At 40.0% G+C, this 14,290-nt stretch overlaps 1 protein-coding gene across 2 annotated transcripts in view; it reads right to left on the bottom strand.

The window, feature by feature from the left end:
- marchf5 (membrane-associated ring finger (C3HC4) 5) overlaps positions 1–14,290 on the bottom strand; it is a 121,351-nt gene that overhangs the window by 97,236 nt on the left and 9,825 nt on the right. The window contains exon 1 of one of the 2 annotated variants that reach the window (XM_072557730.1): positions 9,588–9,739. The exons of the other annotated variant lie outside the window; for it this stretch is intronic. Coding sequence (XP_072413831.1) covers positions 9,588–9,595 — 8 coding nt within the window. The 5' untranslated portion in view covers positions 9,596–9,739. Of the gene's footprint in view, positions 1–9,587; positions 9,740–14,290 lie in introns of those variants that run through there. 2 annotated transcript variants of the gene reach the window in all.

Raw genomic sequence — 14,290 nt, 5'->3', positions numbered from 1 at the left:
TGACAATGTATCAATGAGGAGCAAATAAAGCAAGGGGATATAAAATAAATGATCAAAATCTAAGAAGTGTGGAAACAGAGATCTTGAGTCAAAGTCCATAGAAAGCTGAAAGTTGCAGAACAGAATGATAAAAAATTGTTGTGGTTCTGTTCGCCGAGCTGGGAATTTGTGTTGCAGATGTTTCGTCCCCTGTCTAGGTGACATCCTCAGTGCTTGGGAGCCTCCTGTGAAGCGCTTCTGTAATGTTTCCTCCGGCATTTATAGTGATTTGTATCTGCCGCTTCTGGTTGTCAGTTTCAGCTGTCCGCTGCAGTGGTCGGTATATTGGGTCCAGGTCGATGTGCTTATTGATAGAATCTGTGGATGAGTGCCATGCCTCTAGGAATTCCCTGGCTGTTCTCGGTTTGGTTTGTCCTATGATCGTGGTGTTGTCCCAGTCGAACTCATTTGCCTGTCATCGGAGTGTGTGGCTACTAAGGATAGCTGGTTGTGTCGTTTCGTGGCTAGTTGGTGTTCATGGATGCAGATCGTTAGCCGTCTTCCTGGTTGTCCTATGTAGTGTTTTGTGCAGTCCTTGCATGGACTGCACAAAACACTACATAGGACAAACAGGAAGACAGCTAACACAGAAACATCTGCAACACAAATTCCCAGCTCAGCGAACAAAACCACAACAACGAACACCCGAGCTACCAATCTTCTCCCAAACTTTGAATGATAAAACTTGTTAAGACTGTATGCAAGATTTTTTTGGATAAATTATAAGAGCACGTGGATTATGTTAAAACAGTATGAAACAATTACACTACAGCAAGAATATGGTGTAAAATTCTAGCCACCGTATTACAGGAATAAAAGGATTATGCTTGAGGGAGGGGAGATCAGATTTATGAAGATCTTATCAGGAATGGAGAACATTAACTGAGAGGAAAGAAATGACTGGTTGCGGGGGGGGGGGGGGGGGGGAAGAGGGAATGTGTCTTCTTTGGAATAGAAATGTGGAGAAGAGATTTGATTGAGGGGTTTGAAATGATGATGGTCGATAAGTGCAGAAAAACAGGGCCTGTTTATGTTAGCAGTGGGATCAACAACAAAAGGAGTAAAGTAGGGAAAAATCAATAAGATTTTCTTACCACCAGAGGATGGTGGGATTTCAGACCCCTCTGCCCGAAAAGGACAATAGAGCCAGAAACCCCAAGACAAAATAAAGCCTAGATATATTCTTATATGGCCTATTCTACTGGTGGTTTAACTTCTGTCCTATGAACCTAAAGCTGCAAAGTGGGATTTGGCTGGGTTGCTTTTTCCTGCAAACAGGGACAGGAGGACACCCAAATGGTTTGTTTCCATGCTAAAAGTGTTTTAATTGATTCACTTTTTCTCAAATCACATATTTTGTTTTTTGTACAGACTTTGACACTGAACTAAATAGTTTAATGCATATTTCTTGTTTTAAACACAGTGGATCTCATTCAGGATTCTGCAACTTGGTTAGTTGTGGTGATACACCGTTGCTTGTCATGTTTACACAAGTCTCAGATCTCCTGTTGAAGACAAAAATATTGTTTCAGCTCTCCAATTGCTACAAATCACTTCGCAAAAGCCTGCAGAAAGTTTAAAGAATAAATGTAAGCGTACGAATGACAAGTATTTAGCCACAAAACCGTTAATACTAACTGATCAGAAATAAACTTGTAAAAAATTTTGAGAACATGCTCACCTTGGAGGTACTTTCAAACATGGATCAATTCTCAGAATAAGAGTTTGACTATCCAGGACGAAAACAAGGAGAAATGTTTTCACTTAATTATGCATTTTTGAAATTTTCCATGCCAAAGAGCTGAGAGTGCTCACTTGTTTTTTTTTCCAAGAGAGCTCCATAGACTTTTTGTTGCTAAGGGAAGTAAGGAAGTTGTGGTTGAAGTAGAAGATCAACCATTATCTTGCTGAAAGGCAGAGCAATCTTGAATGTCAAATGGCCGACTTAATGCTACTTTATATATGCATTAGCTGTCAAGTCAAAATACTTGAATCTAAAAAAGGCTACTAAGCATTTAAACAAGAAATATAAATTAGTACACAAAACATATACTGAATAAACAGTTGATAATACAAGAAAATACAGGAGCAAAAAAATACAAAGCACAGAGATCACAAAATGGTTACAAACATTAGCTACTCCCTAATACCTACCAAGCTCTCACTTAAAACAATACCATGGCAACTACCTCAATTGACTTCCTGCACAAACCCCACAATATTCACTACCCTCTGTGTAAAATAATTATGTTTAAGCTGTCTAGAGCTTCTGTAAACCTTCACTGCTGCAGTTTAAAAAAATGCAGGCTTTTTTAACATATCATAGTTAAAATTCCTTAAAAGAAAGAATGCTTCCAAAATTTAGGTGATGAGAAATATATGGTAAGGTCCTAGGAGGTGTTGCTGAACAAAGAGACCTTGGAGTGCAGATTCATAGACTCCTTGAAAGTGGAGTTGCAGGTAGATAAGATAGAGAAGGCGGAGTTTGGTATGCTTTCCTTTATTGGTCAGAGTATTGAGTACAGGAGTTGGGAGGTCATGTTGGGGCTGTACAGGACTGTTGGAATATTGCGTGCAATTCTGGTCTCATTCCTATCGGAAAGATGTTGTGAAGCTTGAAAGGCTTCAGAAATCACTTGCAAGGATGTTGCCAGGGTTGGAGGATTTGAGCTATAAGGAGAGGTTGAATAGGCTGGGGCTGTTTTCCCTGGAGCATGGAGGCAGAGGGAAGACCTTATAGAGATTTATAAAATCATCAGGGGCATGGAAAGGATAAATAGACAAAAGGTCTTTTCCCTGGGGTGGGGGTGTCTAGAACTAGAGGGCATAGGTTTAGAATGAGAGGGGAAAGATATAAAAGGGACCTAAAGGTCAACGTTTTCACACAGAGGGTGGTACATGTATGGAATGAACCTCCAGAGGAAGTGGAGGTGGCTAGTATAACATTTAAAAGGCATCTGGATGGGTATATGAATAGGAAGGGTTGGGAGGGATATCGGCTGGGTACTGTCAGGTGGGATTAGATTGGGTTGGGATATCTGGTTGGCATGGATGAGTTGGACTGAAGGGTCTGTTTCCATGCTGTACATCGCTATGACTCTAAATATGAGCAGTGCTAAAAGGTGTGGCTGCACTATACACCAGCACCCTTTACAGCTCAATCCACTGTCATCTCATGGGATAGGCACACTTACTCCTTTTGCTACATCTCCCAAACTTCTGTTACAAAGTCTGTATTGCTTCTAATTGTTAATTTAATTAAGAATTAAAATCCATCTCATTTTATTGCCAGTCATTTCTCAAGCACTGTTTCCCTCAAAGACAATTTTTGCTTGCGTGCAACATATACTGAAGTTTCATTGTGATTTAATTATATGAAATTTGAAAACTACAATCTTTTCAATTTAAAAAAAGCCAGAAAGTCAATGGAGAGTTAAACATGAAATTTTAAACTATAAGTGAGAAGATTCAACATTCCCCTCCTCCTAACAGCTTTGCAAATACAAGAGAAGAAATAGGAACAAAAAGGAGACCATTTGGTGCTTTCAGTCAGTTCTTCAACAACAGATCATCGGCACCAACCTCACTTTCCTTACATCCCTTGACCCCTTACTATTCAAAGATGTAGCCTTCAGTCGTGGATACATTCAATGAGTGACTACACAAAGATTTGTGGAATAGCCAAAAAAGGTAGTTAATCTTTGAGTTAAGAAATTTCTTACCTCAGTCAAAGTGCTTGATCCTATATTGAGATTAAACTTAAGGCAACTAATTTTATACTCTCCAGCTTTTAAAGCAGGGAAAAACCAATGACGTTTTTTCCCCCCATCAGAGGATGGAGGGACTTTAGAACTCTGTCTGAAAAGGACAATAGAGCCAGAAATCCCATGACTAAATAAAACCCTGGATATATTATTGGGCCTATTCTAGTGGTAGTTTAACTTTTGCCCTGTGGACCTGAAGCTGCAAAAGTAGAATGTGGCCAGTTTGCGAAAATATCCATCGAGCATTCTTATAAGAATTTTATGATTCAATTAGAACAATTCTCATTTTCTAAACTCTAAGGAATGTTTCCTCATGGGAACTTTTCATTCTTTCTCCGTGCCTCATGCTAGTTGCTACTTCAAAAATCTTAAGTTTTCCTTTTCATAAATCTTTGTTAACACAGAAAAACATACCTCAGTAAATCAATCAGAGGTTTTATTCAACAGAATTTCACAACAATTATGCTCAAGGGAGGGGAGATCAAGCTGATCAGAAGCTGGGCCAGAGAGAGATTGTTGGGAGTTTCTTTAAAAGGGAAAGAGTGCAAGGGAGGCAAATCCAAACCTTGGCAATTTTTTCATGGACAATTCATTCATGGGTTGAAGGCATCATTTATTGCCCATCGCAGTTGCTCAGATAAGAGTCCACTGCATTGCTGGGGGTCTGGAGTCACATGTAGATCAGGACAGGTAAGAATCAGAGTTGCACAGCACGGAAACAAGCCCTTCAATGCAACATGTCCTTGCTGATTAGATATAGTCAGTTCTGAAAGAACACTATGCTTCAGTTTTTGTGCAATCTCGCGTTCAGAAAATCACACAATTGCCGCACCATTTAAACCAATGGGGATAGAATAGAGTTATAGCCAATACAGGTAAGGAAAGTCTGCATTTTAAATATTTCAATTGCGTTAAAGCCAATTCACATTGAAGAAACATACGTTACAGTAGAATCTACTGTATCATAAATTATTCTAGTCCCAATTGCCAGCATTTGGCCCATATCCCTCTAAACCCTTACTATTCATGTACCCATCCAGATAAGTTTTAAATGTCGTAATTTATCAGCCTCCACCACCTCTAGCAGCTCATTCCATACCACCTTCTGCATGAAAGGATGCCAGTTTTTCCCTAAATTACATTAGTGAATAAAATGGGTTTTTGGTCATCAATAGACTCTTAATTCCAGATTTCTATTTCATCCAAAATCCACCATCTGCCATGGCGGGATTTGCACATTGGATCCCAGAACATTACAGGTACTTGGGTCTCTGAGTTAACAGTCCAGTCATAATATCACTAGACCATCGCTTGCCCACTAATGAAGACATGGTCACCAATAATGGAGTGATTAATGGAGTATGTTGGTGGATTCCCCCATGATTTTGCTGGTGGTAAATATCAGATTATCTGCTGTTTTACAAGGACAGAACTACTGCATACTGTGTCGAATCAAAAATCCATTGAATATAGCTTCTGATCACATTGCTACAAATAAATGCAACTCTCTAGCCTTCATTGCAATCTACATAGGAGAACATACAAAAAATGGAACATTAAAATTTAACCTAAGTTAAAATTAAAGTTCAACAATAACTTGAGCAATAAAATTTTCTCTATTAAAAGCAACTGCTTTCTCTACTCTTATGGGCTAGACCAAACGCCTTCAAAACACATTAATGAGAGAGCCTGGACTCTCACTTCTTTTTTTACTTCAAGTCCAAGGTACTGTATTCCAGCTATGATTCAATTGGTCCAACTACTACGCTTTAAGCAAAACAGTTTATTCTTACACCACAGTTAAGATGCAGACAAAAAAAAATTGCCATAACTTTATCTAAATATTTAACTGTTCCAAGAGAGCAACATCCCCTAATCTCATCCTTGGCAAATGCAAATTCAGCAAAATAGATTTCTCTGGATGCAGATTTGCTCACTGAGCTGGAAGGTTCATTTCCAGACATTTCGTTACCCTACTAGGTAACATTTTCAGTGGGCCTCAGGTGAAGCAATGCTGAAAATTCCTGCTTTCTATTTATATGTTTGGGTTTCTTTGGGTTGGTGATGTCATTTCCTGTGGTGAAGTCACTTCCTGTTCCTTTTCTCAGGGGATGGTAGATGGGGTCTAACCCGATGTGCTGATTGATAGAGTTCCGGCTGGAATGCCATGCTTTTCGGAATTCTTGCGAGTGCCTTTGTTTGGCTTGTCCTAGGATGGATGTGTTGTCCCAGTCAAAGTGGTGTCCTTCCTCACCCGTATGTGAGGATACTAGTGAGAGAGGGTCATATCTTTTTGTGGCTAGTTGGTGTTCATGTATCCTCGTGGCTAGTTTTCTGCCTGTTTGTCCAATGTACTGTTTGTTACAGTCCTTGCATGGTATTTTGTAAATTATGTTAGTTTTGCTCACTGTCTGTACGGGGTCTTTCAAATTCATTAGCTGCTGTTTTAGTTGGTGAGTTTGTGGGCTACCATGATGCCAAGGGTATGATGCAATGTAATGTGAGAATGTACCAGCAATCTTAGTGTTGGTATACCAGTAGTCCTGCTCTCAAGAGTTCTGATCTTTGTTTTATATTATTTTTTCATGGAAGTGTTTTATAAATACAGGGGGTCATACTAAGTAAAAAGTATGAAATAATGTTCAGTACTATATAGTGTAATATGATGTTGTTTCGTGGCCATAAGTTTGAATTGTTGAAATAAAACAGGGACTCATTTGAATTAGAATTAGAATCCCTACTGTGTGGAAACTACCCTTCGGCCCAACAAGTCCACACTGACCCTCCGAAAAGTAGCTCACACAGACCCATTCCCCTACCCTATAATTACCCCTGACTAATACATCTAGCCTACACATCGGTGACCACTATGGGCAGTTTAGTAAGGCCAATTTACCTAACCTGCACATCTTTGTGATTTTGGGAGGAAACCAAAGCACCCAGAGAGGAAACCCACGCAGACACAGGGAGAATGTGCAAATTCCACACAAACACAGTTGCCCGAGGCTGCAAGTGAACCTGGGTCCCTGGCGCTGTGAGGCAGCAGTGCTAACCACTGAGCCATCGTGCCATCCTTTAGGTCAATAAAATTATCAATCGTGGTGTTTTCGCAAGTTTAAACGGGTGTCTGGAGTTTCAGTCAGGATAGAGGTGAAAAGTACAAGCCAGAAACAAGTGCAACATCAGCTTGCTCTCGGGTGCAGCAAATGTGAATACTGATCATGACCAACCAGTCATTAAATGTTTCTGGGAGAGGAACTCCACCCTTGCTGGGTGAGTTATACTAGTTTCACTAGGGCGAGTTTTGCTCAGCCAAAAATCTGAATAATAGGAAAATTAGCCATGTTTAAAAGATTGCCATTAGAAACTTATTCAAATTGATCTTAATCGTACAAAGCCTTACTGACAAATAATTGTCTTCAAATTGCCAGAAAAAAAGGCAAAAACTCATTAAAAGAATTTTAAATGACAACTGTTTTGAAATGTTTAAACCAATAATCTTTTCTTAGATTGTAACTACATCTAGCAACTTTCAAAACTTAAATTCATCCAAAAGCTGGTCCAATTCAATGACTTGTGCACTAAACATCTAGAAACAAAAATCAAGTCGTCATGATTCATGGAAGCAACAGTCAATATCGAAAAACCATGAATGACTCCATGATCAAATAAGAGGTTTAGGCAGAAATTACAGTGCTGTTTTAGAATATCCATGCAACCATAATTTAAAGCTACAGCAGCCCTCAATTTTATAGTAACTTTGCAGTGTGAAAACTTAAAAGTATGCAGTTGTGCATCTTTAAAGAAAACAGACAATCATAACTACAGTTTTAACAATGCAACTATTCCATTAAATGAAGTCTACAAAAAGTATTTCTGGCACAAAGTACCTCCTTTTCACCAAATTTTCTTACTTTTTCTCTTGAATATTCCAAATTCTTGTTTTGATGCAGTTTAATTGTCACCAGTTACTCTAATACTTCTCCCAAGAATATGCAATTGTACAAATATCACCAGGCTTTCTGACCAGGTTCTTGGATTGCATCATAGATAACCCTCTATAAAAACTTATGGTTAGTTGGAGAAGGCACCTATTTCTCTCACTCACATTCAGTAACACAGAGCCAAATATAACCTATGACTGTGACCAGCTAACTTCAACACAAAATGGGAGAATAGACTGACACAAAAGTTACAGCAGTAAAAGGAGGCCACCTGGCTCATCAAGCCCATAGCAACAAGAGCAAATGCCCCACTCCCCTCCATGCAGGAACTTTATCCCCCTTGAGGTGCTTATCCAATTCCCTTTCAAAAGCCAAGAGGCAATTTGCCTCCACTGCCTTTGAAAAATACTGCCTTCCAGCTTGTAGTCACTTGCTGCATAAAAAATTTCCTAATGTTATTATTTGATTGTTTTGCCAATCATTTTACATCTTTAAACTTTGCTTATTTCTGTGGCTCAGTCAGTCACGGAGTAAGCTTGTTAATTGATTAGGAAACCCTTCATCTCAACTTAGAATAAAGCAAAATTCCTTTGATAATTTAGTAAAAAATACACAGCAAATGGTTAATGGGTTCAAGACCTCATGGAACTACTTTAAATTCAGGTGAAGCAGAGTTTTGTGGTGGCTGACGATACTTAATTTGTTACAGGATTTTGTCTCATGTAACCCAAACATAGCTACAAATGCTCTCAAATTCAAAAGTAAAATGAAAATAAGATAAAACACAGTAAGAGTGAAAAACAAAATTATTCCAAATGTTATTAGTTTACACTGTGGTGGCCTTGAGCAAGGCCAGAACTTAGAACTGGAAAAGCTCCATAACCATTTTCCAATTAGTGTTATACTCTCGGAAGTGCAGATACAGCTTGCCACGTCCTAAATACAGTCAAACATCTTTTGCAATTATCACTGCAACACGACACCAAGCACTCTATTTCCTTCCTGCATCCAGCCAAATATTTTTGACTGGATACAGGAATATACAAACGAGATACAGTGCTTGGTGTCATGGTTCAGTAATAATAACCTGTCTCTCAATGTCGACAAAACAAAAGAATTGATCATTAACTTCAGGAAAAAAGGAGGAGAACACACCCCTATCTACAACAACAGAGCTGAAGTGGAGAGGGTTGAGAGTATAAAGTTCCTGCGAGTGTCAATTACCAATGATCTGTGCTAGACCTCTCACATAGATGAGACGATCAAGAAAGTTCAACAAAGCATCTTCTTCTGCAGACGGCTTAGGAAATTCGGCATGTCCATAATAACTCTCACCAACTTTTACAGAGGCACCACTGAAAGCATTCATTCTGGGTGCATAACAGCCTGATAGGGCAACTGCTCTGCCTAGCACTGTAAGAAACCACAAAAAGTTGTGTGTATCACTTAGACCATCACAGAAGCCAACCTCCCATCCATGGGCTCCATACACCCCCGCTGCTGCCGCAGAAAGGCTGCCAACGTCAAAAAAAAACATCCACCCCAGTAATGCTCTCTTCCAACCTTTTCAGCTTGAACACATGCAACAAACAGGTTCCACAACAGCTTCTTCCCTGCTGTTATTAGACTGCTGAATGGACCTGTCTAACGTCAAAGAATGTTGATCTATTTTTGTGCACCTGCTGTGTAGTCATAACCCTGTACTCCTCACTCTAAGCGCCCAATGATTGGTGTGTTGTTCGTTACAATCTGCCTACACTGCTCGCAAAACAAAGCTTTTCACTATACTGTATGTAGCCATGTGTCATTACAATAAATCAAATCAAATTCTAGAACATACCTACACATCTGCAGGGAAACAGGCAGGTCACCAGGCCAACAGTCATTAAAATTCACAGGGTCACTACCATCCTTAGTTGAAGAGCATACTGCATTTATGACGGTGTCATATCAGCTCTGTTGTGCACGACACAACACATCCACCACTACACAGGTTTCTACAACTGCATCTGTGTAATCTCTCGAATGACTTCCTGCAAGCCTAGTCATTAGATTAGTTGACCTCACCCTGCTTTTTGGCGTGAGCAGCTGCAACCGGTTTGAAGTCAGCCTGGTGAAAGCAATTTGTGACAGCAGCCTATTTACTTCGGTGCCTTTTCCTACATCAACACGGCCCATAGTATGGGGAGATTGTAGTCCCACCTCTGGTCATTGGCCTCGATAAACTGGTTACCACGGATAGTGAGTTTTCAAGTTCCTAACCATCCCTTACTGTAAAAGAGCAGGGATATAGGGCAATTACAGAAACTAATAACTTAATATAAAGCATGAAAGAGTTGTCAAGTAAGCAGAAGCACTACAGCTGTAGCATGTAGCAGCTGCTAGATACCAAGGTGACTAACAGTGAACACATTTATAGCAATTATTTGCAGCTTGAGCAATGTCAGATTTAAAATGAAGAGCTGAATTCCAAGCTATAGAGAATGTACCACATCAAGGAAGGGGCAGGTTAATTGTACACTTTAGTCCAAAAGGCAGGTACATCTCAAAGCAGGTGTTTCAAACGTGGTCTGTAATCAAGAACAGGTGGATGTCACTGCAGGAGAGACAGAGAAGAGGGCCCCCTCCAAGGTGCAGCTCTCAAGGATCCTACTCCTTGCAACTGCCAGACAGTTACAAGATTCTTGGACAAGAGTGGGGATTGCAGGGAGCCATTTGATTGGAGGGTGGAAGAAAGCGGTCAATTGTGGTAGGAAACAGTTTCATAAGCAGGTTAGATACTATTCTCTGTAGTCACGAACAGAGGTCCTGAAGGCTTTGTTGTCTGTCTGGTGCCAGGGTTATGAACCTCTCTTGGGGCTGAGTGGAACTTGGAGTGAGAGGGAATGGATCCAGTTTCATTGTCAATGTTTGTAACCAATGACTTCAATAGGACTAGAAAAAGGAGGGGGTTTTGCTGAAGGATTTTGAACAGTTAGGAGATGGACTGGAAAACAGAACCTCGAAGGTAATAATCTCAGGATTATCACCTGAGCCATGGGCAAATTGGCATAGGGTGAATAAAGTGAAAAGGAAGTTAAATACATCAGTTAAGAGATAGGGTGGGGAGGTCCTAGTGGGGTGCTCTTCAGAGGGTTGGTGCAGACATGATAAGCTGAATGGCCTCTTTCTGCCCAGTAGAATAGAACAGAAATTTATTGTCACCTGTTCAGGAAGACTAGGTTTCAGCTCATGTGGCATTAGCATCAGCACCGGGGAAAAAGGGAGCTGCACTGATGGAATGGGTATCAATTGAATGGTGTTTGGACTAGGATCTTGATAAATCGATGAAATGAATTAGGGCTGTAAATTAAGTAGGAAAGGGAAGAAAGTGGGAAACGTAAGCTTACAAAGAAAAAGGATATGGCAACACTTCAGAATAGCTATTTAGATAATGATGCCCAAAAAGGGGCCAAAGCATGAAAGCATAAGAGACTAGCAGCAAACAGGGCCTAAATAGGGGGCAAAAAGTAAAAAGACAGAATTAATAGCTCTTTATTTAAAAGTGCATTGCATTCTAGTAGAAAAAAACATGAATCACAGCACAAAGAAAGGTTAATGGGCATGCCCTTGTAGCCATTATGAGACAAAAGGAGATCAAAACTGGGAGTCTGATTTTTTAGGTAGACATGCAGGAAGGAAAGGGTGTAGGGTAGTTTTGAGAATGAGATTGAAGTAGTACAATAGCAAAACATTATCTTGGATCAAGTGATGTAGAATCCACATGAGTGGAGGTAAGAAATAAAATGGGAAGATGACAGATGGAAATACTCCACCTGGTCTCTACCAGTTGTTGTGCTGTAAGACAGCGAATAAATCAAGAGATGAAGAAGGCATATCATAGAGGGAGTGTATGAACCTTGTGATTTTAATCTTCATACAGGAAAAACAAAATTACATAGCGATGAGGGCACAGCAGGGTGGACTGCACTGGAAAGGAGCTCAGCAGAAGAGACAGATGTTTAAAAATAATAGCTTTATTATGAGTTGCGAACTATCTCCCAGTGAGAAAGGAGGATTCTTGGAAAGGGGATTAACTGACCATGGTTCCTCAAATGGAACTTGACAGCAGTATCAAACTTTGTGGAAAAAAAAGTAGCTTCTTGGAGAATTAAGGTGGTGAAACAATAATGGGGAAATCAGGAAATGGTGGAGGAATTGAAGACATACTTTACATTACTCTTCATTAATAACATTCCAAGTAATCACAGGGCTGAAAAGAGATGTGGAATAAAATAAATACAACAACGATCATGGGGAGGAGTGAAACTAATGGGGCTGAAGAATGATCTGTCCCATGGGCCTGATGTGGATGCACTGGTAGTAATCGAAGAATCGTTAAATTCTGGAAAAGTGCCAGAGGACTGGAAAACTAGCAAGGCAAAAATACAAATTTTAAAAAAATGGAGGCAAACAAAAAGGCAACTATAGGCCTGTTAACTTAACATCTCATTTGGCATCTATAATAAAAAGATATAATAAAGCATTTAGAAATATGTAACATGATCAAGCAGAGGCAAAAGGAGAAATTATGCCTGACAAATTTATTAGAATTCTTTGAAGAGGTAAAAGCAGAATAGAAAGGGGAACCAATAGATGTAATACATTTGCACATCAAAAAACCCCTCAATAAGTTGGCACACCTTGGGTTATTAAGATAAAAAGTCCATAGTGACGGGATAGTATTTTAGCAGGGTAGAGGATTGGCTAACTGATACAAAATAGAGTTGGGATAAGGGAGGCATTTTCAGGATGCCAACTGTAACCAGTTGAAAGTCACAGGGATCAGTGCCGGTGCCTTAAATTAGGGGGTACAATTATCAAGGGACCACAGGACTTAGTTGTATATTTGCAGATCATTGAAGGTAGAAGGGCATGTGAAGAGAGCATTTAATAAAGCATACAGGGTCCTTGGCTTTATCACGAGGGACAAGAATATGAAGGCAATATTCAACTTCTCGAACACATGTTAGACAAGAGCTGAAGAGTTCTGCACAGTTGTGGGCACAATATCACAGGAAAGATGTGAATGTGTTGGAGAGAGTGCAGGAGCGATTTGTCAGTAGTGATTCCAAGAAGGGGGCAGGAATGGCCGAGTGGTATTATTGCTGAACTGTTAATCCAGAGTCTCAGGTAACATTCGGGGGATTCAGGCTCAAATTCCACCATGGTAATTTTTGAATTCAATAATTAAAACTAACTGAAATTAAGAATCAAATGACGATCATGAATCCATTGTTGGAAAAAAACCAATCTGGTTCATTAATGTTCTTTAGGGAAGGACACAGTCATCCTGACTTGGTCAGGACTAACATGACTCCAAACTCTCAGCAATATGGTTGACTCGTAACTGCCCATTGGGGTGGGCAATAAATGCTAGCCTAGCTAGCAACACCCATGAAATGAATATAAAAAAGGAGAAACTTCAGGTGAGAATAGACTGAAGAAGTTGAAACTATTCCCATTGGAGAGAAAATTTCAGAAAGCTTTCAAAATTCTGGGTGGGCAGGAAAGAGTAGATAGGGAGAAGATGTTCCCACTTGTCAAAGGGGCAAGAACGAAAGTGCACAGATTCAAAATGCAATGAGCAAAAAAAAAAGTCCACACAGCAATAGTTATGAGATGTTAAAGGGTTAATTTGTTCTGCTGGCATGTAAGAAATCAGATGTCCCCAGGGGGTGTATTTTTCTGTCTTGAAGGCAGGATGTGACAATCTAATCATACTTGTAAATGCTGTAGTCTAATGAATAATCTAATCACACTTTAGATTGTTTCCGGAAACAATCAATTTACATTGTTTTTGGGTGGCATTTGACTATCGGGAGATTGGCAGGAGATTGTGTCTTGCATGCATGCCTAACCAGGATTTAAAAACTTGTATAAAGGGAGGATGGTTCTCTTGTTCAGATTGCCTCGCTTGACACACTCCACCAGCATTACAAAGTGTTAAGTGATGCTCCAAAAGCTTGTACTTGCTTAAATAAACTGTGGATGTTCACGGAAGTTGGTGGATTGCAGTAGCATCAAGCGTTCAAGAATCTCAAAAGGGAACCTAACGTTTGGTGACGAGAGTGTGATCCCAACACATATGGAGCTTCTAGGCGGATTGAGTAAGTGATCGCCTGTGTGATGGTAACATGTGACAGATGGGCTCATTAGGTAAGATTTACCTTGATCTCTCTCACTCAGTCAACCTCTCATCCCCAAGACTCTGTAGTGATGGAATCGGAGATAATTTATGCACTTGTACACCGATGAGTTCATCCCAGGGAGGTTGGAGTCCCCCAGAATTCAGAGGTTAGCGTCCACTAATAGTGGGATTTGAAGTCCCGGAACATAGTACTGTCTGTCTCAAATCACCCTGCCTTAGACTAGTTGTTAAGAAGAGAAATTCCCCCATGCGAAGGTCAGGACCCTGAAATGGGTGTGGAGACTGAGGACACTAGACTTGTATCTCTCTGTAAATTAAGAAGTTGAGCTTTAAAAAAAAGGGGCAGATATTGG

Source organism: Chiloscyllium punctatum, chromosome 38 (genome assembly GCF_047496795.1).
Source record: "Chiloscyllium punctatum isolate Juve2018m chromosome 38, sChiPun1.3, whole genome shotgun sequence".
NCBI classification, from domain to species: domain Eukaryota; kingdom Metazoa; phylum Chordata; class Chondrichthyes; order Orectolobiformes; family Hemiscylliidae; genus Chiloscyllium; species Chiloscyllium punctatum.
This window is presented reverse-complemented; position numbering and strand designations above follow the sequence as displayed.